Source organism: Augochlora pura, chromosome 10 (assembly GCF_028453695.1).
Source record: "Augochlora pura isolate Apur16 chromosome 10, APUR_v2.2.1, whole genome shotgun sequence".
NCBI classification, from domain to species: Eukaryota; Metazoa; Arthropoda; class Insecta; order Hymenoptera; family Halictidae; genus Augochlora; species Augochlora pura.
Genome location: NC_135781.1, coordinates 6187215 through 6213755, shown reverse-complemented (window position 1 = coordinate 6213755; position 26541 = coordinate 6187215). Strand labels below are relative to the sequence as shown.

Genomic DNA, 26541 nt, shown 5'->3' with positions numbered 1-26541 from the left:
CGAGAGGCACCACTATCACCCACATGTGCACAATGCAAGAATCTTTGAATCATTGTTGTACGCTGATTTTATACTTCAGATTATTCTATGTACATATATCTATTCATGTTGTCTACTTAGGATTTAGGATTGTCAATCTTTATCAGATTTCAGAGATACTAAACTCCTTATAAAGGTTTTCATGTTATCGACTGTTGGTAATTATGTGTAGCAGTTTACGTATCTCGCCGCAACATGTAATGAAGCGGTACGTACGCTTGAACGAAACGCGGTAAATTAGAAATGTTGTATGCTACACATTCATATTTAATAACATTACCAAAGAAATCATTGTTAGCATATCTATGTTTAGAAAAAAATTTTGCAAGTTTTGTGAGTTTCGATTAAACACCGGCGTATGGTCCAACGTATGTTAAAAAAGAACACACGAATACATTATCAACCACGTGTATACTTATAAGTATAATATAAAGTATATTTAGAAAATATGTATGTGTCCCTATAAGTATTACATACAACAAACGAAATTTCTGTTGCGCGCGAAGTTTTCTACAGAATTTACCAAAAAGGCGTTTCTGTTTCGCCAATCGAAGAAGTTATGTGGGTACAATTGTAAATTGACTGTAGGAGGCGAATACATACGTGTATACGTATATATACACATGCATACGAACGATCCCAATCAAAATATAATGAATAAGACATGTTACATGTGGCCAGCCGGTCGGACGTACTTTCGAGGTTATGTGATTCGTGTTCTTGCGGCGGTCCGTGTTATGAACTCGAGTAGAAGTATACCACTTTTGTGGAACGATATTTAGTTGTGCTATCGCCGCGAAAAATGATTTCGAAAGCTATACGTAATGTAACAACATTTTCCTTGTCCGTAAAGTACAAAAAAGATGCGTATATCCTTTTCCTACTGTAAACTGTAAACGTAACCTCAAATGTGCGTGTATCGTTGCCGTTGGGTGTTTCCTAAGAACGGGCTCTCAAACGTTACTTGTTAATGTTGTCCAGACAGTTATCGCGTAATTGTAAGGTATTCTTTGTAAGCCCGGGGGAACATTTACTGATAAAAATATCTATCTCAAAGAAATTATCATGACAGTTAAACCTAAAGCAATGCAAATGATTCACATAATGCCTGGAATCATGCTTGTATAAATAGATTTGAATACTTTAGATAAGGCCGGTGTAAGTTGCCACGACTGTGGCAAACGACCAAACATGTGCGTAGTACGCGTTTATTCGCTTTGTGCGGTTCGTATTGTTCGTCATTTCCGTAACACGTAAGGCGTATCGTGTTACCAGACCGATGTTCTTTCGTTTGAAATTAGTGCGTAATATCTTGCGGTAAGTAAAATGTAACGCGGAGGATTCCAGACTATCGTAAACTGTTGACTATCGACTACGGACTGTCGACGAAAATGTCGGTAGATTTGTCGAAGGTAAAACTGGTACGAGTTGCATCGGTTATATTTCATCCCAGTGATTTGCAATTGATGGTGCGAGTTCGACAAACTTCTCAAGCATGAGTGATGCCGATGCAGTAATCAGAAGACGTAAAAACGAATCGGGTAAAATTGGACAGAGTAAATCGAAAACGATATCATTTAACAGAAGCGAAATGGTAAAACTAAACAGCGAAGAGATGTTGGTATCAGCCATCGTTGACGGTACCATGGAAACGGAAGTTGAATCCGACGAGGATGCTGAGAGCTCGGAAGAGGACAGACGACGTCTTATGCCGTCCCGGATCGTTCATCAGTGCGTTACCAACAATAGAGTAAAATCTGCCGGTAGGAACGATGAAACGAGAGATGTCGAGGACGAGACCGTTTGGTCTATTTCTATACAAATGTTTATACCTTTTCTGTTGGCCGGTTTCGGCATGGTAGTTGCCAGTTTGTTATTAGATATTGTACAGGTGCGTGATCTCGTCGGACGAGATTCGATACGATGTTCGGAACTTTGCAATTTTTGTTGCAGCATTGGCCGGTTTACAGAGACGTGTCGGAGGTGTATATATTGGTACCGGCGTTGCTAGGATTAAAAGGCAATTTGGAAATGACGTTGGCCTCGAGGCTCTCCACGCACGCAAACCTCGGGCACATGGACACTCGAAAACAACAATGGACGTTGGTTGTAGGGAACTTGGCTTTGATACAGTGTCAAGCCATGGTTGTAGGCCTACTGGCTTCTTTAGCGGCCGTGGTGCTCGGTTGGATCCCGGACGCACGGTTCGATATTCATCACGCACTCTTGTTGTGCGCTAGCGCTTTGGCCACGGCATCCGTGGCCAGTTTTTTGTTAGGTTTAGTTATGGTTACCGTGATACTGCTATCGAAACGAATGAAGATCAATCCGGACAACGTGGCGACGCCGATCGCGGCTTCTCTCGGTGACTTGATTACTTTGGCGCTCTTGTCGGGAATCGCGTCTCTATTTTACAAAGCTATAGGTGATCGCATACAGACCATTGTATGGTACTGAATAGAATTGTGTAAAAATGCACTACGCGACGAGTTGGTTGAACGAAAGCAACTTTTCTGTTTCAGATTCTCTAGCTTGGATAGCGCCAACCTGTATAGCTTTTCATATCATCGCTACTCCCGTTTGGGGATACATTGCAGCTAGAAATCCATTTACCAAGGAAATATTGGATTACGGCTGGTCACCTGTGATATGCTCAATGTTGATTAGCAGGTTCTTATATCGTCCTTTAATCTTGGAAACTAGGAAATGTTATGTTAGGGGACATCCAAACGGTCGATTAAAAAACTTGGATTGGCTTGAATTGATTCCAGTGTGGGTGGCCTAACACTAGATTACACGATATCAAGTTACAAAGGTATCGCTGTATTCCAATTAATTATAAATGGCATCGGTGGTAATTTAGTCGCGGTTCAAGCTAGCAGGATATCGACGTCGTTGCATAAGAACCCACGGTCCGGCGTTCAGGAGAGAACCGCGGTTCGTTTTAATCCGTACCACGTATATTTTTCCAAAGGTACGTTCCCGACACGTGCGTTCTAACATTTAGCAACGGTGATACGCTCTAGAAACACAGAAATTTCATCGAACTATCCGTAGGTGGACACGCCAGAACTGCCAGAGTATTATTAGCGATGGTGATACCCGGTCACCTAATATTCGCTTACACCATCAGTTACCTTCAAGCTGGCCATACTTCGTTCACTGCTACTTTTATCGTCGTGTATCTGACCGCTGCTCTGTTACAGGTACGTTTCAGAAGAAGCACGCGAGAACAATTTCAGGATAAAAATGTTACCAAAGTTTTCGATAAATATTTTTGTTTCACTTGTTCTTTAGGTGATTTTGTTATTGTACATTGCTCAATTGTTGGTCGTTTGGTTATGGACACGGGGAATAGATCCAGACAGTTCTGCCATACCCTATCTTACGGCTATAGGGGATCTTATAGGAACAGCGTTGCTGGGAATCGCGTTTCACATACTCTACGCCATCGGCGACGGAGATTCGGATGTAGGAGATTGATTTCATTTCGAATGTCGGATGCTGGAAACTTCAGATTACAAATTCCATTCAACTAGTTTCCAAATTCCGTTCGAATCGAACATTCTCCCGGTTTTCTTCTAGGTTCTCTTTATCGAAGTGTAACGTTGGCATCGTTCGACAGAGTCAACAATTTTATTCGTTCTCGGATTCGACGAATCCGAGATTTTACGTATATAAAAAATTATTTTTTGAACATTGTATACTTACGATAAGATTGGTACGAATAAATTTAATTGAAGCGCCACTCGTCGTATTTTTATTCAGAAACAACAAACGGGGTTTGGCACCGGCGAGCGTTTTGCCGCGTGACAAAACTGGCGAGACACGGTGAGCGAAACAAAGAGACGAGCCATTAGCGCGAAAAGGATCGCGGTTATCGCGCAGCGAAGTATCCGCCAAAGTGAAACCACTTTGAAACATAAAAGAACGTGACAGTGCTCCGCTAATTATTTCTGTCGGTTTGCACGGGAACTGCGTTCCGCGATGTTCGCGGGGACATTTCGCGAGAAACCAATTTGATAGAAAAGTCTGTTTAAATGTGTTACGTAGAGTAGAAAAGCGTACTCGTGTCGAAGGAAGGAAGCAGACACCAAAGTCTGCCAGATTTCGCGACTCTGATGAAGTGGGTGAAGACGGTGAGGAGAGCCACGGTAACCCTCGGCTGTACGTAGCTGGATCGAGTTAACCACGGTGCTCGGGCCGAACCGTTGTGCTGGTGCCGATGCTGATGATGATGATGGTGGTGGTGGTGGTGGCGTCTTTATTTCGTACGATATCGTACGGTCGCGTTACGAGTAGGGCGTAAAGGTTTGTAAGCGTAATCGCGTAAGCGAGCGTGTCTCGGCGTGTGCGTTCAACGTACACGTACACGCGCATGTATATGTATATCGCGACGCGTGCACGTGTACATACACGCCGCCGACTTGACTCAACGATTCGTACACGTACAACGGTACGAACGAAATGACCAAGTTGTGGTCGAGAGAGGCACATCAGCTCGTCTCCGTCAATGAAATAGTTGGATCTGTCAGTGCCAACTATCGCCTCGCTCTCGACGGAGCGTTTTAGGTTTGATCTATCGCGTTGCGTTTCGTTTCGTTGCGTTTTCCCGATGCGATCCGATCCGAATCGGACCGCAATCCCTCCGGAGATATTTTTTTTGCTGGGCAACGCACCTCCCGAACCTCTTCGCGAGCCAAGCCGTTGAGGTCGTTTTTTGAACGAAAACAGCGAAATCGAGTTCGTAATCAATCTACCGTGTCGTTATCGCTGTCCTCGCGATCGGTCCTCTTTTGATCCTCCACTCGATTCGTTACGAAACCAACGAGAATAAGTAATTGTTAGAGATGCGTCGCGTCGTTATTGGTCGTCCGAGCGTTAACTTGCAATTGAAGTCGAAATGAAAAAAAGGGTGCGCGTACCATCGAATCAAAATCGTAGCCGAGATCGCAGCCGAGATCAGCCGCAAACGCAAATCGACACTTAGCGCGACATCGTCGTTGCTGTCACCGCTGCAAGAATCGCCGCCGTTGCCCTCCAAATTTCGAACTCTCGGTGCAGCGATTTCTAACTGACGCTGCGTTTACCTCACGGGTTCGGCCAGCGCGATTAAATCGTCCGCAAGTGTTGTAGGGCCACAGTAAAAATGTTCGTCCCCTGGCAAGTGATTCTTTGACGCGATTTTGACTCCCTATGGCAACGATTATGGAGCACGAGTCACAGGGATAGTATGAGGACAAGGGTGCGGAACCGCTTCTACATTTTCACGAGAAACGCGAGGGATGTGTTCGAGAACGTGCTTCGCGGGTCACGGGAACCAAGTATCAAAACGTATGTTAAGTTATTGCTCCTCATGGTCGAACTTAAACACGTGGAGTAATTTATCAATTTGTGAATATGTTACGGAAGTGCTTCGTACTCGCGCGCCACGAACGTTAAACGACAATGTTTGCAAATGCCGATACGCGGATACCGTTGAATACCATTCGTTTTCTTTTTTTATTTTTCACTTCGCTCTCGTTTTCAATTCCAGTTTCTATCGAATTTACTCGACATTCTCGCGTAGATCTTCCCGTCGCAGACTTCTCGCAATCGTTTCCCTTTCGGTTCGAGGATTCGTCAAGCACCATCGCCATACTTTTTTCGATGGCGCGAGTTTCTCTTTCGATTCCATAGAAACAGTCCCGAAAATCATGGTGCAAATTTCTTTTAATATGCCTAAACTCACCCGTACGTTTCTTCAAATTCGGTCGCAAATCGACATAAGAAAGAACGCTTCGGTACTTTATAATTGGTCCCTGCGAAGGTCGCGAAAATCGATGTACGGTATAAAGTATACTTATTCCGGGCGAGTCCTTGGAAGATACGGAGTACGGTCCGTTCGATATCATAGTTAGCGGAACATGAAAATTCAAAGCGACGGGAACACGATCCAGTCGCGTTGTCGCAACGCGCCGCGGTTCGAACTACGAACTCAATGTCGAAGCGAAATCGTCTTGTTCCGAATCAATTGCGAAGGTGTTCACGTAATTAATCTTTTCGAGAGTGGACAAAGATCCGTGCACGATCCGATAACAGTAGGAACAACAGTATCCAGACATTTTCGTGAAAGATTGAAATCTTAGCGGTTCGTTTGGGAATCGAGTCGCTGCGCTGGTTGTCGCAAGAACTCGTGAACTCGCCACCGGCATGTCGGAGACGCGTGCGCGCTCGCGGTCGCGATCGCGCCCGCGTCGTGTATGTATTGCTCTTCAAATATTGTTCTTTGCAAAACAAGATCGAAAGTTTTGCTAAACGCGAGATACGATTTCGCAACGCTACCTTCCGTAACGCTTCGATTTTGTTTGCTCCCAGAGCAAACGTTCCGAGAAATTGTTGCACAAACGCGACCGTACTACCACGTGTGACCGAGTCTCACGTCGGTGCTGACAATATTCTGCCGCGAGGGCACAATCTGTGCGATACAAAACCGATCGTTTCTCACGCGTAATCCACTTGGTCGATCGAACGATGAAGATTAGATCGAAGATTATTTGTCTGAGTACACGGAATTTTTTTGGTATTTAAGTCGTCAGAAAGGATATCAACGATAGATAACAACGGGGACGCCGAGGTGGCCGAAGCGTCGGTCAAACGGGTAAAAACGGGCAGACGGTTGGGGTAGCAGACGAACGAATAGGGAAAGAAGCGGGTCTGGGTTGAGGATACTCGCATACAGGCATGCCCCTCGCACACGGGCATGCGGACAAGCGGACACAGAGGTTGCTCCTCGCGACGATCGATAGATTCGCGCTTGCTCCGTTTCGCGTATGTTCCTGGTAAACGTCCCGAGCGAGTTTTAAGAGACAGGCGTGATGCACGATCGAGATCAGTCGCGATGTAACCATAGCGTGAAACGGCCTCGCACAGGCCCACCAGCCTTACACCGTCAGATGCGTGACGACGGTTGATTTTCTGTTTTGTCAGAATCGACACGATATTGAAAACAACACTGGGAACAAGGATTCTCGAGTCTATGAATACCGCCAGGCGTCTACGTAGTGCCCAAGACCCGTTTACCGAACAGCAGGTATGCGTTACATTTTCTTTCGATTCGTTCCGTTTCCTTTTACCTTTATTTCACTGTTCCTCGGTGTAATAGCTTCTTTGCCAGATTCCTTGTATAACTTCCTTCTCGATTCTCTTCGTTTTCTTTTTCCGATTTGTTTGTTCTCTCTGGACGATATTGATACGTTACGCAAGCAACGCAGGGACGTCCACGTTTAAAGCGATGAAATATTCGGCGTTTCGGCACGGAACGAGTACAGTCGATGGAGCAACGATCTCTCGGTTTCGAAAAGTTTGTGGTGTTATTAAACCGTCGCACTCGCGTGAGTAGCGTCAAGGCGAGCATCGTCGATAAGAGCTGCTGTAAAAAAATAAAAACGGAATCCAGTCGACCGAGTAACGCGACGAAAACGGGAAAACGTGAGTACGTTCGCACGGTGGCCACAGGGATTCGTTTCCGTACGTCGATCGAACGAAAAAAGACGTCGATACCGCGTGACCATGATTGCCGAAGAATCGTTACGTTCGATAGGATCGTGCGTCGTCCGCCGCGACGCGACGTCTCCGGCGCGTCGCGCGTTTCAACGAGGAATCACGGTGTTTGAAATTTGGTGAGGTACCCGAGCCTAGTGGTTGCGAGCGAATCAAACTAGAGATAGCGTCCCTCGTTGGTTACGTAATTTACCCGATTCTTGTTCTGAAATACAACGACATCGCGAACAAACGAACATTTAGACAAGCCTTATCATTCTCAAAGGAGAATGGCTATATATCCGCGACAGCGAGTCGCATGAGGTCCTCAGTAGAAGATGATAGAGGATCAGGTGCATCAACATCCGGTACGACTGCCGCCCGACAAGCACGCCCATGTCGATGTCACAGGAGTCAAATTTGAGAAGTACGTTCAGTTAGTTTTAATTCTATTACGTTATTTTAACATATATATAGTCAGATTTTGTCGGCGATTTACCATCGATCGGGTATCAAACGGTTCGGCGCGAAACAGAAGCATCGACGTACGCATCGGAATAGTTTTCTCGTGGTTTTCTCACGGTGATCTCGCGATGTTCTCACGGTGTTCTCACGGTGTTCGCGCGCAGTGTTCTCGTATAATTCTTAATTAAATGGAGATATTGTTTTTCGTCGATACGATGGCGATATCTTGTTTCGTTCATTCGATGAGATATTGTATTTCGTTGATTCGATGGAGATATTGTGTTTGTAAGCATTCGAATTTTCTGTTGACAGTGACCAATGCAAAGAGCCTCTACTTTCCGAAAAGCAAAGTTCCCACAGGGTAACGCCGGCGGAGATTCGTTTGCGCGCGATTCCAAAAACATCCCACGGAAACACAGTTATGGGTACAAGCACAGCCACGGACGCGTCCATGATCATGGTCACAGGTCCAGGTCCTGGTCCTGGTTCTGGTGTGGGAACAGGGACAGGCACTGGGACAGAGATGGGCATGGGCATGGGTATTGGTATGGGCATGGGTATGGGTATGGGTATGGGCATGGGTATAGGTATGGGTATGGGCATGGGCATAGGTATGGGTATGGGCATGGGCATGGACACGAACGCGTGCATCGGCAGCAACGTTGGAGTTAACGTCGCAACCGTGACCGGCAACTCGACGGATGCTGCGGTCGTGGCCGCGGCTGCTGCAGCCGCTACCGATAAATTGATGGAGCAAGACAGCGTGGAAGTGCCCATCTTTGATGAAGGAATGACCGACACCGGTCGTCTTCCCGACGTCGTCGCCGAAAGTAAAATTTACGGTATCATCGAGGATGAACCTCTCGAATCGTACCTGGCAATTACCATTCAAGTTTTTATACCGTTTCTTATTGCCGGCCTTGGCATGGTGGGCGCTGGATTAGTTTTGGATTTAGTGCAGGTACGCTCCTTCAGTTTTTTACTCGCCTACCCGTGCGAACTGCTTTGTTTATCTTTTTTTTTCTGTTTTCGTTTCGTTAACGAGTTCGTTCTCGTGAAATGTGTCGAGCGCGGGCGAAATCGCTCTGAACCGCGGTAAATTGAGCTTCCTGTTCGATCGAAAAATAACGCTTTTCTTTCCTCGTTGTTAATCCGCAGCACTGGATCGTATTCGAGAAAGTGACCGAGCTGATAATTCTGGTTCCGGCATTGTTGGGCTTGAAAGGCAATTTAGAAATGACTCTTGCATCGCGTCTCTCTACTCAAGCGAATCTCGGGCATATGGACACGCTAAAACAACAATGGTACATGATCGTTGGAAATCTTGTTTTAATTCAGGTGAGACGAACACGAGCATGCTTCTTCGCCCCTTATCTCCTTCCTTTTCCTCGTCTTTTGCTTCCGTAAATAATCTTAAACGGATTGTAAACATTTCGTCAGATATGCTGTACGAGTTTCCTTATGTCGTGCGAGTTTCCTTATGCCGTATGAGTTTTCGTATGATTTACGAACTTCCTCATATCTGTCTCTCTCTCTCGTTTCTCACTTTTCCATTTTCCTGTATGACCGAGCTTCCAATTCAAAACAGACATTCCCCAGGTGTCGGTTGATTGTAACGATTCATCGAATTTGAAACAAGCCGAATCGGAACGACGGTAACAAAGAGTAGGCGCGACTAACTGACATCTTATCGTTGGCGCCATAATTTTGTTTGATAGCGCTTTCAGCGCGACAATGGTAAACGACCTTCGAGGCTCAACGTTATATTTAACGCCGGATATAACCTACGATCGATCGGCAAACACCCGCGAAATCTAGACGCTGTTCAAATGGCAGTATATTCGACGCGAAACAGGCCACAACTGTCTCTAACTACATTAAACAATAAAACAGTTTAAGAAGAAGTCCGCTTTCTTCTCGTTTTTCTCTGTTCGATGAAGCCAGTTGTCACGAATCTTTCGCTTGGAAAACTGGACTGTAGGGATAAGCCCCCCTATTACATTAACGCGTGTAGCAACCAACCTCTATCCGAGAACCGTAACCGTACAAGCCGCTTCGACATCAAACAATCTTCAAAGTCTTCATTACATTGTTTTGTCTTGTCCTTGGATTTTTTATTTCATGCTTCGGTTGATTTTCGTTTCTCTGATTCGTTTCATTTTCAGCCGTACGCGCGACCTTGCGCTCGACGAACAAGAAATTTGGTTGGCCTAACAAGAAAATCGGTTCATGTTGACAGTGCCAGGCGATAGTGGTTGGATTCTTGGGGTCGGTGGTGGCGATCGGCATGGGAGCGTTACGATACGGTACCATTTCGTTGGACCACGCTTACCTGTTGTGCGCGAGCAGCTTGGTCACCGCGTCTCTGGCGTCGTTCGTTCTTGGATTGATCACCGCAGGGGTGATCGTGTTCTCGCGACACTGTCACATCAATCCGGACAACGTCGCGACGCCGATAGCCGCGAGCCTCGGCGACATCACCTCCTTGGCTCTACTCTCTTGGATCTCGACGATTCTCTACGAATCGATTAACAAGCAGGATTGGCTGGCACCGTTGGTGATCGCTTGTTACGTCCTCGTCACCCCGCTCTGGGTGTGGATCGCTAAAAAGAACAAACACACCAACGACGTTCTTTACTCCGGCTGGACCCCTGTCATGATTGCCATGTTGATCAGCAGGTAATTATTTATTTAGGCAATTGCAAGAACTAGCAGCCTGTCTCATCCAGACATTATACTAAAAAGTCTTTCGATCGGTGTCACAGTTGCGGCGGACTGATTCTGGGATTCATGGTGTCGCGATTCAAGAACTTCACCGTCTTTCAACCGGTGATCAACGGGGTCGGTGGTAATCTTGTAGCTGTCCAAGCGAGCAGAATATCCACTGCCCTTCATAAACAGGCAGAGCTGGGCACGCTCCTGATTCCACCGGGTCACACGCATCCCGTCATCTTTATTACGCCCATCGCGAACTTTTTCGGCAAAGGTGAGCACACAGGCTGCGATCACAGTTTCGCTTACCCTTTCGAATTCCGTTTGGATCGACGTCTACCATCACCGTTAACGCATTTTCCATGTCTTTAGGTATACACGCGAGAACCACCAGAGTTTTAATGGCGATGGTCATCCCGGGTCACATAATTTTCATTTATCTGATTAATTACATGAAGGATGGTACCTCGCTGACACCCCTTTTCGTCTTCGTTTATTTATGCGCTGCGATGCTGCAAGTCGCCGCGCTCCTCTACATTGCCTACATAATGATACATTGGATGTGGAAACGAAAAATCGATCCGGACAATTCGGCGATACCGTATCTGACAGCGATGGGAGATCTGCTGGGCATCAGTTTGCTCGCGATCGCTTTCCAGTTCCTTTACCTCGTGGGAGATCAAGATTCCGACCGAACGATTGATCCGTGATCACCTCTAGCTGTCGTTGTTGATCGAGCTGTCTTGGACGAAGATCGAGACGACGATATCGACACCGAGACACTATGAAAAAACCGCTTTTCTCCTTTCTTCGGCAGCTCGTTTCCGTTTCGGTCGAATATTTCCATTGTTGTCTCTTGCATTCACGGTTGCCTCTTCCTCCGAGATATAAGCTGTAGCAAGAAACGCTACGTACGAACGTGAACGGGCTACGTTCGCTGGCTGTACGAGAAAAAAAAACCAAGGGGGAAGCGTGTACACACGGGGAAACACGAGTCGTAATGCGAGTCGTGAGCATTGCGTAAATTGTGATTATTGTTGAAATTTGTGAAAATTGTGAGAACTTCCACGAGACGAATGTGCAACCACATTTACCAAAGGAAAACCTTTCCGTTAAATGTTGATTCAAATCGTCGCTTCCACGTTTGCTTGATTCGATCCGACATCGATTCAATTCGATTCGTTTCGGGCCAGCCACTGTTTCGCTTGTAACGCGCGGTGCTACTTCTCTGGTAAAAACCTAGTCATGGAACAAAACACGCGAAATGAGGATGCAATCGAAGTATCGTTTCGTCGAACGTCGCAGCAAGGATCGGTGTGTTGTCCCTTGGTCGGCATTAAACGACGGAATTACGAGTCGGGAGTCAGGATCCTTCCAACGAATTGCTAGACGTATTCGTTGACGTTCGACAAAACGTAGCACGATACGAACGAAACAATGTGTACGTATTAATAGTTGAATTTAGTAATCCGTAAGATCGTAACGCGTACGTGTCTTCGAACAGTTGCCTTCGTATACGACGGGAATTAGATAGACCTTATCGTACAATTAGATGCTGTCCAATGTCCGGACAACATATTTTTTTATGCTTTGAAGGACTCGCAAATTGATGCGGCTCTCCTTGCAGTATTTCTTCACTCGGGTAGGTGGTACTAGCTGTTTGTCGTTCCGACCGAATCGAACTGTCGCGGTGCAAGCTAAAAAAATGTAAATGTAACTTAACCGTTCCCGAGCAAACGCCTTTTCACTCCGCATCTTCCAACGTTACAACAAACACACTGGAACTCACATTTGTGAATAATCAAAAGCAAAGCGTTAATAACCGTAACGACTGTACCGTTGGTTTGTTTGTTTGTTTGTTTATTTGCGTGGTATATTGTCGTAATCGTCGAATTAAAAAAGATAGTTGCGTTTGCGACTGTAAAACTTAGCATGCATATCGATTTTGTTTATTCGAAAATCGTAGAGCGTTTGGACAAAAACGCTATATTGCTACGTATCCGTGCGTGGTCCAAATTTCAATAATTGATCCTGCTTTTGATCATCAGTTCTTGTATAGGCGACAAAGACGTCATCGCGATCTTCGTTTCTTTCCTCTTTCTTCTTCTACTCGGGTTTCTTCTCCTTCTTTTTAGTTGCCGTCGTTGTCGTTGTCGTCGTTGTACAACGTTGTCAGACAATGTTTTCTATTTACAATGAGAGTCGCAGTCCACGCAATTACCGCCAACCGGTAAAGTTTCTGGTAAAGTTATTGCAGGCGTAACCACATACACTACAATACGGAGCAAGCTTGCTCTCTTGTAAAGAAACTATACCAAAGATTAGGCTCTAAATACATCTTGACAATAATGTTTGATTCAAACGGTCGGACAAACTATTTTTTACACCGCGTGAGTTAGTCATGTGACGCTCCATTTTACGGGTAGGCGAAAGGGTCGAAGAAGATTCAAGAATTTCACGCGTTGTTCGAACAGCGATACCTTCGACGTTGTTCCAGGTTTCGTAAGAGACGCGTGCAAACGTGCCAAAGACGGTTATGCGAGTAGACATCGTTTTTCTTCGATTCACGGTAACATACTGCTAGTTGCTCTCGATTCACGATTGCATCGTTCAACAATTCACGGTACACCAACGAATATGTTCATTGTACTTGGTTGTATCTCTGCGACGACTACTTGAAGAGAGCTAGTAGCGGAACGTTACTAGTTATACGAAAAGGGAAAACAAGTGACGAGAGAGGATAGAAATAAAGTCGAAAAAATGTTCGTTCGTAAGTGTGAGACGTTCGATCGGTTTAAATAGAAAGAACGCGATAAGATAGCCGGCTCACGACGACGACTTTGTTGAGTAGGAGAAGGACGAGCAGAAAAAGAGAAAGGTGAGCCATCGAAACGGGTTGTCAAGTAACGCGATTATAAACTGCAGCAAACTGCAACGAACTGCTGCATGGTTGTAGGGTTTGCTTCGATCGTGTCGTCGTAGTACAGTTGCCACTTGCCCTCTGACGAAATCTAAACGTTCGAATGTGATTACGCTTTGATCGAACGAACCAAGCTAACGGCAGCTAAACATTTTTAAATGACAAACCGAAGATTGTGATTCGCGTCAGCGATACGATTTAACCTGTTGGACGCACATTCGAGAGAAACATCGATGTAGTTTTCTATAATAAAATTGCACAAAAAGAAAGAAAATGAGATATTTTGCGTTTCCTCATCCCGCTTTCCTCTACCGCTCGATTGATTTTACGCTGATTCGATATAAAACGAATTAAATATACATACTTCATAATGTAGAAAATACTGGTATTCGTTTATTGAGAGATGTTTAATCTTCAAAAATAAATGTACACTCGGTACAATTTTCGAGACAATCAAAGAAAACACACGCAACGTTGGTACCTCCGTACGTTGTTCCGTTTATGCCCGAACGATCCAAGAATCCATGGCGACAAGGCGCAGGCGACATCGAAATTTTATAAAAGTACGAATTCGTGATCGCGATCGATACCAATTTCTCGCGAACAAACAATCTACTCGTACCATCGTAGGACTCGAGACTGTGAATGAAACCGTAGCACGATTAAATTCGAATCACCGACAAAGGTTTCACCGGCACGGTTTCGTCGAGACTTGATATCGCCATTGATATCGCTACCGACTACCGACTGTGAACTACCGACTACCCGCTACCACCGACTATGGACTACGGACTACAGACTACAAACTACAAATTACAAACTAGAAACTACGAGCTACAACTATATCGATCAATGCTAGCCTCGAATAATGTGCGTGTACCTGTTCGACGATGTTTTAAGATCACGCGTATTATAGAAATTCTACAATAAATAATTTTATCTCCGGCACCGAGAAAGCGTTGTCGTGGGTTCATTAACTGAGCTGGTGCAATGGTATATCGGTAAAACTTTGTTTCGGTAAAACGGTGGATTTCTTTGAATTCGATTGAAACAGTGTCGGTGAATTGACTGTGTCGGTGTTTGAAATGAATATGGCTTTGTACGTAGCCAAAAAAACTAAACGACGTCTCGATGATGATTGATTCTACGTTGATTCGCCACACGCATATTACGCATCGCGCAATTTATGCATGAATGAACAAAACTATAATACAATACGTACGATGAATAGACGGTTCCAAAACGAGAGGAACGAGTCTGAAGTGCGAACGAGTCAAAGTGGCTGCCAGGGTTTCGCGTAACGTAAAAATCTAAGCTGTACAGGACGATTCAGTCTGGCGGATTACTTCAAGATCCGCTCATTGTAACTTTGCTACTTCCTTCGCTTTCCATAGTATCAACTCCATACAAGAAACTGCATCTTCTTTGCTATCGTGTCCGCTGACTATAACATCATAAATACTTGAACGGTGAAATGATCTTTTTATAATTCCTTCCTACATAGCTATCAACATATGTATGTACATCGTTGCCACATGGCAGTTAGGGTTACCAACCTTCGTTTTGAATAATTTTCCTGAGATACTCGGAACAAAGATTCTTGAGAGCCCTTTTTTGTGGGTATCCGTTCTTGTGCGGGAACACTACGCTTGTGTCGACCACCGTGTCGTGCAACAGTCGTAGAGCTTTGAAATCACTTTCCAGGCTATGACCCACCAGTATCGTCTTCTCTGAAAACATGGTAAGCAACGTCGCTTGAACATCCAGTAACGTTGTTGTCACGTTCTTCATGTTTTCTTCCGTAATTCCGGAGAATCTGCAACATCGATTGCGTTTTACCGACCTTGTTCGTTTATTAAGGAAAGTGTGTAAACGATTCCTTACCTCGTATTGTAATCGATTATCGCATTCTGAGGTTTAACTAATGTCTCGTACACCACATTGCAGTCTTCGTCTATAACCGTTACTCTAGTTAGTTCCAAACCTTGCGTCGTGTAACTCATTTCACAATCGAGAGAATAAACTCCTTGCTCTTCGACAGATATGTCTATAAAAAAAATATGGCGTATACAATACGATGGAGAACAATAGCTGCAGGCACGTCTGCACGAACAGTATATACACTCATGTATACACCGTGTAGATAATACATATACATATGTACCTTTGGGCAAAGTTTTCACGTATCCACGAAGATTTTCATAATCGACGTAATCCCAGACATGCGTCTTTGCGTCACAACAACCGGTTGCAGAACCATATTGCTGACAACAACTATACTTACCCTCACCCCTGACCGTAAATTTTTTACCCCAATGGTATATACAATTTTGCGGTCGCAATTGGAATCCATTTTTGTCTATTGCATACGCACAGCCGCATCTACCGCAAATTCTTTCGTTAGGTACTTTCGACAGAGCATTCTGATTCCGTGAATTCGTTACGTAGACTTTTGCGTGTCCCTGTAATTGAACCGGATCGAATTGTCAAACCTACTGTTTTTTAGCGTTTCGTAGTCTTGATTTTGGCAACGAGAAATATGTGTACCTTCTGACCGTCCGGATGCGGGCGGGGGAAACCATTATCTCGCAGCTGCTGTTCGCTTAGTATCCATTTTTTCAGCATAGTATAGAGTGCGGTACCAGTGAATTTTGTAACGGAGCGTTTCGTTTTAAGAACGCTCCAAGAACCCTTCGTTTTACCGGCTAGCACCGCTTCGTGTGATACCATGCTGCTACCTGGTGTTGTGGCGCCCGCGGCGTTTTCCATTGCTAAACTTTGATCTACTTCCTTTCGTAATCTATGAGTGGCGAGAATGCATGAATTTTTGTAGACGGCTAATGCTTTGCATCTTTCGTGACAAGCGAATTCTTCTTTGACTGCTCGTTGCGCGGCGTCCTCGCCATTTGTGTAAATTTGCACACACACGTCGTGCATCGTGTTCACGTAATACTGGCGAACGTTCAACGGGAACTTTTGCGTAGTGACTTGTAACGGTTCGGGTCGTATCAATTGAGGAATCTGCGAAATACAATAGTGCACACTTTTAAGCGTCTAAATTTTCGCTCGTTTAAATGTCCGCTTCTACCCCCACCAAATCTAGGAAGTAGAACTTCAAAGTGGGATTCGAGCGAGTAGAACCTGGCTCGGTTCGTTTATGCGAGTCAAGTCGAGTACTAGCTCTATGCGAATGGTTCATTTCATAGGAATACTCGACTCGACTTAATTCGAAAAACAAGTCCCGCTTCATCTTATTTTTCCCCGATACTTCTCCTTGGCGATCTTTGTGATGCAACACACTTTACGGCTTCTTCTTACGATTAATAGATCTAAGATTTAAATTGATCCCTTACCGTTTGTGGTATATGTGCAATGCGTACTCCACTCTTTGCAGTTTGCGCGGCAGTCTTCGAAACGTCCGTCGTCTTCGCATTTGTCGATTTTCCTACATTTTCCGTCATCTTTTTCTTCTCTACCGCTAGAGATTTTGCATACGGCACGTGGGCGATTCTAATGCGAGCTATCAACAACGTTTTTTGTCAATTTCATTTTCAATTTCAAAATCTGCGATCATTATTATTTGATAATTACTGCTTGAACTTATTTTTTCAACAATCAATCTTTAAAATAAAACTAGTATTTGTTAACTTAGTCTCGAGATAAATTACTTGTCATTTGATGTTAAGAGCAATAAATAGTATCGTATATGTATACAAGGTGTCCCGTAGCATCGGGGAGACCTGTTGAGTACCGCACCTGACGCTTCAACGTGGTTCCGCCGCGGCGCATCCTTGGCAACGGGCATGTTGCTACTCACAGAAGCTGCTTTTTCCGCTACACTGTCTTTTACAGCTCGCCATCTTTCGTACATTTTTAGCTGTGGATTCGACATTTTCTTGGGACGTTGATTATCTGGTGCCGATCTGGTAACGCAAGTGGCCGCCGAAGGGTGAGCTACCCTTTTCCTACCCAAATCGTCGTTTCGCTCTTCTTCCTGTTTCGCCGGCGACTCTTTCGGTGACACCGTAGTCTTTGATCGTTCCGATACTTGGTATTCCTTAAAATAAATAAAATATTCTACTCAACGTACACTATTGTAACACCATCAGATAATCGTACCGCGAATACATAGCCATCATTTAAAAAAAGTATGAAATATCAAAAATTGAAGCTAATACAGAATAGTTAAGATGTAAGCATCTTCGACTAAAATATCCGCATATTCGCTCAATTAATTGATCACGCATACTTGAAATATCTTCAGACACTCCTCTTGCACGTCGTGATCCGAGTCAGATCCACTTAAAATTACGTCGTCTATATCGATACCGACGATATCAAAAAATCGATCGACACTTTCATCATCTAGCTTCGATCGAGAACTAACGAAACGGCTTCCAAGCCTTTCGTTCAATCCTCCATCTTCGTTATTTTCTGTACTAGTAACAGAAAATTCTTCCAACGTCTTCTTGTCATCGTCAGATTTACCACTTAAGTTTGAACGTTTACTGCCGTCACGTCTTTTCTTGGCACGTTCCTCCTTCTTTGAAGATTCAGAAGAATCGCGGTCGCCTCGATGTTTTTCTAAATCGCGAGAATCTCTTCTGCTGCTTTTACTTCTGCGTTTACTTTCACTTCTCTCTTTGTTTCGATCTGTTTTCTCTTTGTTTCGATGTTTCTCTTGACTTTTCTCTCGACGTCTATCCTTATCGCGATTCTTGCTTTTTGAATCTCTAGCCTCGTCCTTGTTTGAACTGCGAGACGTGGAATGCGATTTCTCAGTTGAAGGACGTCTCTTTTCTCTAGACCGTTTACGAGAGTTGTCGTGATTTTTCTCATGTTTAGTCTTTTCCTCCCGCCTGCACTTGTGTTCCTTTAAGTTCTTTCCAACTGTTTTACTCGCATCCGTTTGCAAGCTTGTTCTCTTTTCGCATTGCGATGTTTTCAAAACTTCTTTAGCCAAAGTGCTACTTCGGGTCGTTGAAACCTTCTTATCTTTGGAATCTTTTTCGTCGCGATTTTCCTTGTTAACATATTCGACGGTTTCGCTTACCTTTGTGAAAGGTGTACGCATTGCGTGATGCTCGTGGTTCGAATAACCACTTCTTGCGCTGTCATCGTACAATTCAATTTCATCCCGATAGGTGGTTGTATCGTTACCTACTTCTTCGCCATTAACTTTACTTGGATTCGATTCAATGTCGTTTTCATTGTCCTCATTGACATTCTCTTCTTCTCCGTTCTCACCGTCGTCGTCGTCATCAGAGAATTTCGGTTCCAAGTCAGAATAAAATCTATGAGATTGTGCATCTGAATCGAAATCGGAGTAAGAAAGTGTCGCGTTTGTCACTGCTTGATTCGTTTTATCTAATCCTGATGTGAAATTGTATATTACCGAATCTTTCAAACCTTCAACACTTTTTAGCGGTGCTTTGATCTTCTTTGGAACATACTCTTCCCGTTTCTTTTTGATCCTCGGATAGTATGCTTCCCCTATTTTGAACGCATAATCACTAGAATTTCCATCGTCGAATGAACTTGATGAAACTGGGTCAACTTTACATGTAGGCACGTAACTTTGTGAATTGTCTCGAGCATTGACATTAACTATTGTAGTCGGCTTATACTTAGCTTCGGCAGTTTGCGTATCTGTCAATTCGCTGCTCAGCCAAGATTTTACTCCTTCAGGGGAACACTTACGTTTCACAGCTACTCTACTTTCTCTAGTTGGCATATATGATATTATCGGTATGTGACGCTTTTTAAGTTCTGCAATAGGCGTGGGATTATAAACACATGGAATTGGCTTATTGATCGATGGTGGTACATCTGTATCTTTCTCTGCCACATTTGTTGCAACAATTTCCAATTTACCAACATTTCCAGTCGTCAATGAGGGCTTTAACCCTTCAACTACCCGTGAAACAACATTCTGACAAGAAAATTGATCTGTATTCGTGACATCTTGATTGGCAAGAACTTTCTTGACAGCTTCGGTGACCAGTTGCTGTAAGACATCAGAATCTGATTGTACTGTTGTAGCTTTTGGTTCTTGATTTTGGTTTGATTGACTTTCCAACGTCTCCGATGTATCTGCTACGATCACAGCATCTTCTAAAATATATACTTGGTAAATTGTTTTTCATGTACTTGTGCATTCTAATAATACATACGCAACCAAATGAGTCTCTAATATAGAACTTTAAATCATCTTTGTGTTTCACCTTCAATAGAACACTATGTGTTTTCATGGCAATATAAAAATTTAATAACAAAACAACTTACCTCGTTTCGAATGCTTAAAGTGACAGTAAGGTCTATCGCAAGATCCGTTTTCGTAAAACGGACAATTGATGGCTTTAAAATAACCAGTTGAAGGCAACATAATTATTTCATCTTACTTCGGTCTTTCAATTAGTGTTTCCTCGAACAGAAAGCATCGCATTAAATCGTCCAAGAAGATCGACTTTTTGGATAAGTCTAAACTAATTCAGCAAAACTGCCTATAAATCAAGCATTATCTTGTTTTATACGAACACAAAGCCTTTACAGCCATTATCCGTAAAAGGTTTGTGAAAATATTTTAGAAAACGCGTCAAAGGTACGAAACTCAAGGCAAATAGAGTTCCGGAAACAAAGGTTATGTACATGCAGTTTGTACATTTCCCTATTTGCCATTTGTTCGTAAGTATCTTTCCCTGTCTCTCTTTTCTATCTCCATCTTTTTCTTTCCACTCTTCCACCCTCTACCTGAATCTGAATCTTCTATAGTCTACACGACCTCTACACATTCCCATTAATACACACACATACACAATGGACATTATACTACGCATGTGGTTTGTGCAACATAGATTTTCATCTCACTTCGCATTATCCGCCACCGCATTTACGGCCATCTATTGAGACGATAAGCAAATGAATACACATTTCGATATATGAATCTGTAATAAGTAGGTACATGTACATACTACATTTATTTATGTACATATTTGCATTTAATACGTATCTAACTGGTTGACTTGGCTTTAACAAAATTGAGTAGTATTAAATTGATTATTACAAGAAAACATTTCTCATAGGGTAATGGGTCCTACTATACAACCTCCAGGCCACATCTTGATCCGTTAGCGATGGTCACTATAGAAATTTTCTTTGCTGATTGACTGACGACTCACTGCTAAGATAAGATTCACTATGGATTGGATAAGCAGTAAAATGGTGAAAATATGCGCGCCAGCTTAGGGAGTAAGAAAAGTGTGTATGAATAAGTTTCATTATAGTATATACAGGATATTTCAAAAATCACTCGCAATCGGGAAATGAAGACTTCCTAAGGTTATATAGAGCAATTTTTTTCTTTATGAACAAATTTCTTCGAGGCATCGTTAACGAGTTATTTATAAAAAACATTGACCACTAAGAGGCGAGCTCGGCTGTCGTGAAACAGCTGAGCCAATCAACGGAGCTGAGAACTCGGTCAGCTAATGTCATACAATCTCTCCTCTTATTGGTCAGTGTTTTTCATTAATAACTCATTAACGATGTCTCAGACAAAATTTTTGTAAAGGAAAAAGTTGCTTGAAATAACTTCAGGTATCCCCCATTATCGGATTGTTAGATGTTTGGGATACCTTGTATACATATATATCTATTATATATTTTTAAATATAACAAAATGGTACAAAATACAACAAGCGTTTTGGCAGTGTAACCATTACGGAATTGACCAGAATACGCTAATAACAATTCGCATACGTGTACAATGATACATTACACATACGACACAATATCATTTTTGCATAATAATTATCTACCAACGATTATCTTGCCGCACTGTAATTTAATACGCATACGATAACAGAAGATTTGACTCATGATCCGTGTGTACATTCATTTAAATAATTCATCGTGTATGCACGGTCAGTTGACTTTTTTGTGCGTCCTCTGTCTCTGTCATAGCAAACGAGGGTAGTTCTGCTTTGGTAGCTAATTGTAGTGCATGTAACCATCTAAAAATTGGACAATTTCGGTGAAAATGTTGTTTCGTAAGGAACAAAGAAAGAAAAGTGGAAGGAGACATATAAGACACAATTAGCTTACTTGTACTTGTCTTCTTGCGACGACGCTTGTAAATAGTAACTTTTTCTGGAATGATGCATCTTAAGTGCTTTGGGTCTATCCTTAAGGCTCAAGGGATCCTCGTCGGATAATTCGATAGCTTCCGTAACGAGAAAACCGGGCATCGGGGTGGCTGTTAAAGCCATATTTTCACTTTCAGATTTAAAGGTGTATAGAACAAAATCCATGTGCAAAGCGAACCATCGTCTTATCCAGGGCTTGCTCGGTTGAGTCTTTAGCAGTAAGTATCCTGATATAACCGATGATGCACTGGCCGATACTTGCAATAAACTAGGTACTGGTCCGGACGGTGACGACGAAGAGGATGACTTCGAGAGTGGCTGTGTCAACGCTTCGTGACACAATCGACAAACTCTCATGTTCTTATTATCTTCGAATAATAATTTTTGATTCGAACATTTGCCACAAATTACCTGTAACGCGAGCAAATGAGATCATTTAAAAATAATGAATGTCCTCAATAGAAAGGTGTTGCCGAAGCATACTTACTATTCCGCATGCTCTGCAATTGTGTTTTCTTTTCATTACGGAAAAAATTACATCGCATATCATGCACTTGGTCACATCTTCAGTTTTTATAACGAGCGACTCGACATTTCCAGTTTTCAAACTCGCCTTTCTTGTCATCATATTTTGCATAGTGTCAGAAAGCGCCTCAAGCCATGCAATCTTTTCCTCAGCTGTATGCGTGTACAGTTCTACGTTTTTTTCTTCATCTCTTATATAGAACGTGTTTGCAGTTTCTAAATTATAACCTTCGCTAAATAGTAGATTTTCGACCATAAATTTGGCTCTTAATCGATACAATGGTCCTGGGATGAGTCGTATCGAACAAAGTAATAATATGTCACTAAACTGAAAATTGAAAGGTACAAAAAAATAAATAAAAGCCTGATATGTCTTTCATAATGCTTATAAGAGCGTTGCATTGTAATTTATATGCATATAGAAGTACTACATATGTATTAAGACTATGTACTCCTTATCAAGCTCAACCTACCAGAAACAAGTGTCTTTCTTGGTGATCCCCGCTCCTTGCAGAAATTTTAACGATGCGACCCTCTTTTACAAGTTCCCGTGTCACGCTAACTAGATCTGTCGTATCGTATATGCTCTCTTGTATTTCTAGAAGCTTTTTGAACGTATCGATCTTCTTCATTGCATCGTTTGTGTGATTAGCAGCGGTAGATACTAATCCCAATGCCTCTGCGAGAAAGAAAGCCATGTCTGTTCGTTTGATTCTACGATTACAACTGTCGCCGACTACCGACGTCTATTTAAACGTGTCCCGTTCAACAGACGTTTAAATAGAAGCCTTTCCTTGCTAGATGCGCGTTACTCTATGAGGAAGCAACTCAGCGAATGGAACTCGAAAGATCCTTACTTTTAGCGTCCTCGTAATCAGCATTTTCTTGTGTAAGGTTTCTCAGATAATCTTTCAGGAGAAGCTCGTATCGTGGTAATCTTTGTATAGGACTCAACATGTGATGAGATAAAGATAACTTGGCACACTCGTCCAACTTTTGAATTTCGTTGATAATTGCAGCAAATCTAGCAACTTTAAGTTGTAGAGTGTGTATCAAGTTCATGGCATAATCGAAATTTTGTACATATTCCGTGTACATTTTTAAGAACGGCGCAAAATTCTTCATGATATCTCCGATTCTGGGATCCAAGTCCCAATTTTGTATTCTTTCCTGAAGCTGAGGTAACAGGAAATCATTGTGGAATATATAAATTGATTTAATATTTGAGAACATCTGCTGAACCGTTTCCATAGGAAACATTGGATGCGCTCTGTTCTCTTGATCGACCCTAAACTGAAACACTTGGTCGATTAGTCTTAAAACATTAACATAATTCTTTTCGGTCGCCAATAGTTCTTCGGCGATCTGACGCGCTTTCTTCTTTTTTGAAATCACACAGTGGTTGCTACCACCTGATTTTGTTTCTAACGCCGCATTGTCGATGTAATCGCTGGCAATGCTAGAGTCTGCTTCCAATGATTTACTTCCCTCTGATTCTTCTTCGCTCTCCGATTCGCTTACCGTAAACGAAGTTTCCGTAAACTGCCGCGAATTTCGTTCCGCTGTTAAATATCTGCAAATGTTTCAGGTAGCATACTCCCATTGTTCCTGTAACCTATGCTATAAATCACATAGCTTACCTGCTGCTCCTATATTCCAATACACTGTGTGCTATTCGAAACGGCACATTTATAGAATTCTCCTCGTTTTCCTTGATATCAACACAGTCCATTGAATCTTCATTGGTCATCACGTATGAACGAAACCGTGAATAACCACCAATGACTTTCATTTCATTAAATAAATCCTTATCATAATCTTCCAATTTGCTACCGCCTACTCTGGTGTCTGAACAAGTGGATACCTTGGCATCCACTTGTTCTGCACCTAAACAGTTTGATATTCCATTTAAACAAGATTCTTCATCCTCAACAGTTATGTCCAAATCAGTATAAAAGGTGCTTTTAGATGTTTGTGTTTTTGAGCCAAACATATTCAAGCGTTACACCTGTCAGATCTTATCCATAAATTATGATGATTTACCCAACAGTCCAAATGTAACTTCTGTAATTGAAATCAATATATTTAGAATTTATGTCCCATTCTATGTAATTATATTGAATATATCACATTCCATTGTGATCAATAAAAGTAATGAAACAAAAAATACCTGTCATCGATCATCCATTTTTCATATATATACCATCGCATTGTTTGAATTCATCACATGTCCAGTTCATCAATTATTATCCCTTGTTTTCTACTGGCAAACAACACGTTAAATAAATATCAATGTTTATTTGGTGGATGAATGTATATGTTTACACCCTTCTGTATTTATAAACATACAATCAAACATGTCATTCCATCTACTTTTCATTAGATAATTGTTAATTTTGTTACGGTAACTAATTGTCTGAAATATTTCGTAACAATAACCGAACTTAATAAAAAAGGGTTTGCCCAAAATTCACGTAGGAATCGCACTTTTTACTTGTAATATCTTATTGAAAATCGTTTACGACCTCAAATTTGGATTACAAACAAATAAAGTTCTAATGTTCTTTTAACGAATAGTGTGTCACTATCAGTGACACATTAAAGGGAAAATAAAAATGAAATTATACACTATCTCTAACGTCAATCGACTTTGGCCTTCTCTCGTATCCAACGATACGCGCTAATGTAGCACGATGTGCGACGTATACGTGCATGTTACACATCGTATGCATGTATATATGAATATCGTATTCTCTACGTTCTTTAAATGTGTTACACCTATACACTCGATGATCAAAATTGTACTTGATCAACCTATTCCACCAATCAGTTCTCATGCAGTTAGGATGGCAAGAGTAGGGTGAACAACCATTTCGACCACTGAAATATATTTACAGGCGTAAACGTGCGCGGGCGCGCGTATATGTGTCAAATGCTTTCAACACTTCCAACTGTTTGTACAATATCCAAATGTATACACAAAACATACATATATACATAGTTACTTTTCTTTTAGATTCTTTTCTTGTGTTATACATGTTTATCATAATTGACAAGATGAGAACAATTGCAAAGTATTAATTGTCCATTAAAATATAATATAAAATTGTACGTAGTGTAGTATGTAATTTCAACGAAGAGAAGCAAAGCGTTGCATATACATATGTAAGTCATGTATGTATAGTAATGTACGGACACAAGACAGGTTCATAGTTGGAACCAGCAGATGGCGTTGTGGCAACAGTAGTGCCAACCGCCGATCGGGCACGCTGAGTAGGCTAGGGGATATTCCCCATGACGTTCGGTATCCCGAACAAAGAGTAGTCGCTCACGAGTAAGCATCGAGTACTGTCGAATAAAGAATTGTCTCTCCATCCAGAACACGTGTGATATTTTCCTCCTTAACGTTTCGTAGGACAGAATATCCTACAGTAATAATAGGTTCTCCTCCTGCGCACCTTTAGGCCGCAGCGCAATCCGTTAGCAAGAGTTAATACAGAAATTTTCTTTGCTCTCATTGGTTAGTGATTTACTGATGTGACACTACTACTTTCCCAGTGAAAGAAAAAAAAGGAAAACAGTGAGTAAGCAAGAAAGCATGAAATCAACACAATCACGCGTGGAACAAGTATTCTTATTCGTTTCGCGCATCCATTCGGTTGATGCGATTTAAGAGGCACGCGGCGCGAAATTCGATTTTTAAAGAAGCTTTCCCGAGTCTCGTCACGGAGTCTCACCATATGGAGGTTGTTGTGACTGGAGACCCGAACGGGAGTCAGAACGAAACCAGAATTCATTATGGCAACTTTTTTTACAACAATAAGTTTGGTTACATAATTACGCCTTAATAAACTACGTTCTAATATGTAATGCATAGTAGTAGTTGACTTGTCCCACACGTGGTTGTGTTGATTTCATGCTTTCTTGCTCACTTACTGTTTTCCCTCTTTATCTGTCACTGTGAGGGCAGCACTGTCTCACCAGTAAATCGCCAACCAATTAGAGGAAAGAAAATTTCTGTACTAACCCTTGCTAACGGATTGTGTTGCGGTCGGGAGGTGCGCAGAAGGAGGACCCATTATTGTATTACTGTACAATACGCATGTATACGGTTACATTGGACAAGTGTTTAACTTTACCGGAATCAACCAATAGGAAATCAGATTTAAGAAGAATTGTTAGCAGCAGCAATATTACCCGTATTATCAGATTTTC

At 42.5% G+C, this 26541-nt stretch overlaps 4 protein-coding genes across 9 annotated transcripts; 2 read left to right on the top strand and 2 right to left on the bottom strand.

The window, feature by feature from the left end:
* The first annotated feature begins 701 nt into the window (after window positions 1–701).
* LOC144476397 (solute carrier family 41 member 1-like) lies at window positions 702–3787 on the top strand. Its single transcript, XM_078193284.1, has 6 exons — window positions 702–1930; window positions 1993–2464; window positions 2562–2709; window positions 2811–3013; window positions 3097–3245; window positions 3337–3787. The coding sequence occupies exons 1-6, from the start codon at window positions 1535–1537 to the stop codon at window positions 3520–3522; spliced, it is 1554 nt and encodes a 517-aa protein (XP_078049410.1). The 5' UTR covers window positions 702–1534; the 3' UTR covers window positions 3523–3787.
* Window positions 3788–4572: 785 nt separating this feature from the next.
* LOC144476395 (solute carrier family 41 member 1) lies at window positions 4573–12674 on the top strand. Of its 3 annotated transcripts, XM_078193280.1 has the most exons (8): window positions 4573–5373; window positions 7009–7111; window positions 7847–7987; window positions 8338–8986; window positions 9184–9363; window positions 10265–10704; window positions 10791–11011; window positions 11110–12674. In XM_078193280.1, exons 3-8 carry the CDS (start codon window positions 7899–7901, stop codon window positions 11445–11447), a joined length of 1917 nt encoding a protein of 638 aa, XP_078049406.1. In that variant the 5' UTR covers window positions 4573–5373; window positions 7009–7111; window positions 7847–7898; the 3' UTR covers window positions 11448–12674. The 3 variants fall into 3 exon arrangements, with proteins under 3 accessions (XP_078049406.1, XP_078049407.1, XP_078049408.1); XM_078193281.1 differs by lacking the exons at window positions 4573–5373; window positions 7847–7987 and adding an exon at window positions 7293–7509 and having other exon boundaries at window positions 5955–7111; XM_078193282.1 differs by lacking the exons at window positions 4573–5373; window positions 7847–7987 and having other exon boundaries at window positions 5955–7111.
* A 456-nt stretch (window positions 12675–13130) lies between these two features.
* Window positions 13131–20530, bottom strand: LOC144476394 (uncharacterized). Of its 2 annotated transcripts, XR_013495030.1 has the most exons (10): window positions 19943–20530; window positions 17907–19771; window positions 17414–17714; window positions 17011–17177; window positions 16205–16678; window positions 15822–16119; window positions 15542–15704; window positions 15214–15473; window positions 14880–15101; window positions 13131–14296 (listed from the first exon to the last, which is right to left on the bottom strand). XR_013495030.1 is itself a non-coding variant. In XM_078193279.1 (9 exons), exons 1-9 carry the CDS (start codon window positions 20040–20042, stop codon window positions 15016–15018), a joined length of 3714 nt encoding a protein of 1237 aa, XP_078049405.1. In that variant the 5' UTR covers window positions 20043–20530; the 3' UTR covers window positions 13131–15015. The 2 variants fall into 2 exon arrangements, 1 of the variants encoding a protein (XP_078049405.1); XM_078193279.1 differs by having other exon boundaries at window positions 13131–15101.
* A 762-nt stretch (window positions 20531–21292) lies between these two features.
* Window positions 21293–25033, bottom strand: LOC144476235 (FYVE, RhoGEF and PH domain-containing protein 4). Of its 3 annotated transcripts, none has more exons than XM_078192930.1 (8): window positions 24676–25033; window positions 24497–24589; window positions 23967–24390; window positions 23184–23899; window positions 22800–23005; window positions 22289–22654; window positions 21761–22212; window positions 21293–21669 (listed from the first exon to the last, which is right to left on the bottom strand). In XM_078192930.1, the coding sequence occupies exons 3-8, from the start codon at window positions 24317–24319 to the stop codon at window positions 21564–21566; spliced, it is 2199 nt and encodes a 732-aa protein (XP_078049056.1). In that variant the 5' UTR covers window positions 24320–24390; window positions 24497–24589; window positions 24676–25033; the 3' UTR covers window positions 21293–21563. The 3 variants fall into 3 exon arrangements, with proteins under 3 accessions (XP_078049056.1, XP_078049057.1, XP_078049058.1); XM_078192931.1 differs by having other exon boundaries at window positions 24497–24586; XM_078192932.1 differs by having other exon boundaries at window positions 24954–24997.
* Window positions 25034–26541: the final 1508 nt, after the last annotated feature.

Coding starts and splice junctions, on each gene's coding strand:
- LOC144476394 (XM_078193279.1), bottom strand. CDS start 20,042: ATGTTGCCTTCAACTGGTTATTTTAAAGCCATCAATTGTCCGTTTTAC. Junction 17,178..17,413: donor GAACCACGTTGAAGCGTCAG/GTGCGGTACTCA, acceptor CGTTGTTGATAG/CTCGCATTAGAATCGCCCAC. Junction 15,102..15,213: donor GAAAATTATTCAAAACGAAG/GTTGGTAACCCT, acceptor ATGATGTTATAG/TCAGCGGACACGATAGCAAA.
- LOC144476235 (XM_078192930.1), bottom strand. CDS start 24,319: ATGTTTGGCTCAAAAACACAAACATCTAAAAGCACCTTTTATACTGAT. Junction 23,006..23,183: donor TGATTACGAGGACGCTAAAA/GTAAGGATCTTT, acceptor TCTTTCTCGCAG/AGGCATTGGGATTAGTATCT. Junction 22,213..22,288: donor ATTGCAGAGCATGCGGAATA/GTAAGTATGCTT, acceptor CTCGCGTTACAG/GTAATTTGTGGCAAATGTTC.
- LOC144476397 (XM_078193284.1), top strand. CDS start 1,535: ATGAGTGATGCCGATGCAGTAATCAGAAGACGTAAAAACGAATCGGGT. Junction 1,931..1,992: donor TGTTATTAGATATTGTACAG/GTGCGTGATCTC, acceptor TTTTTGTTGCAG/CATTGGCCGGTTTACAGAGA. Junction 2,465..2,561: donor TCTATTTTACAAAGCTATAG/GTGATCGCATAC, acceptor TTTCTGTTTCAG/ATTCTCTAGCTTGGATAGCG.
- LOC144476395 (XM_078193280.1), top strand. CDS start 7,899: ATGATAGAGGATCAGGTGCATCAACATCCGGTACGACTGCCGCCCGAC. Junction 10,705..10,790: donor ATTGCCATGTTGATCAGCAG/GTAATTATTTAT, acceptor TCGGTGTCACAG/TTGCGGCGGACTGATTCTGG. Junction 11,012..11,109: donor CGCGAACTTTTTCGGCAAAG/GTGAGCACACAG, acceptor CCATGTCTTTAG/GTATACACGCGAGAACCACC.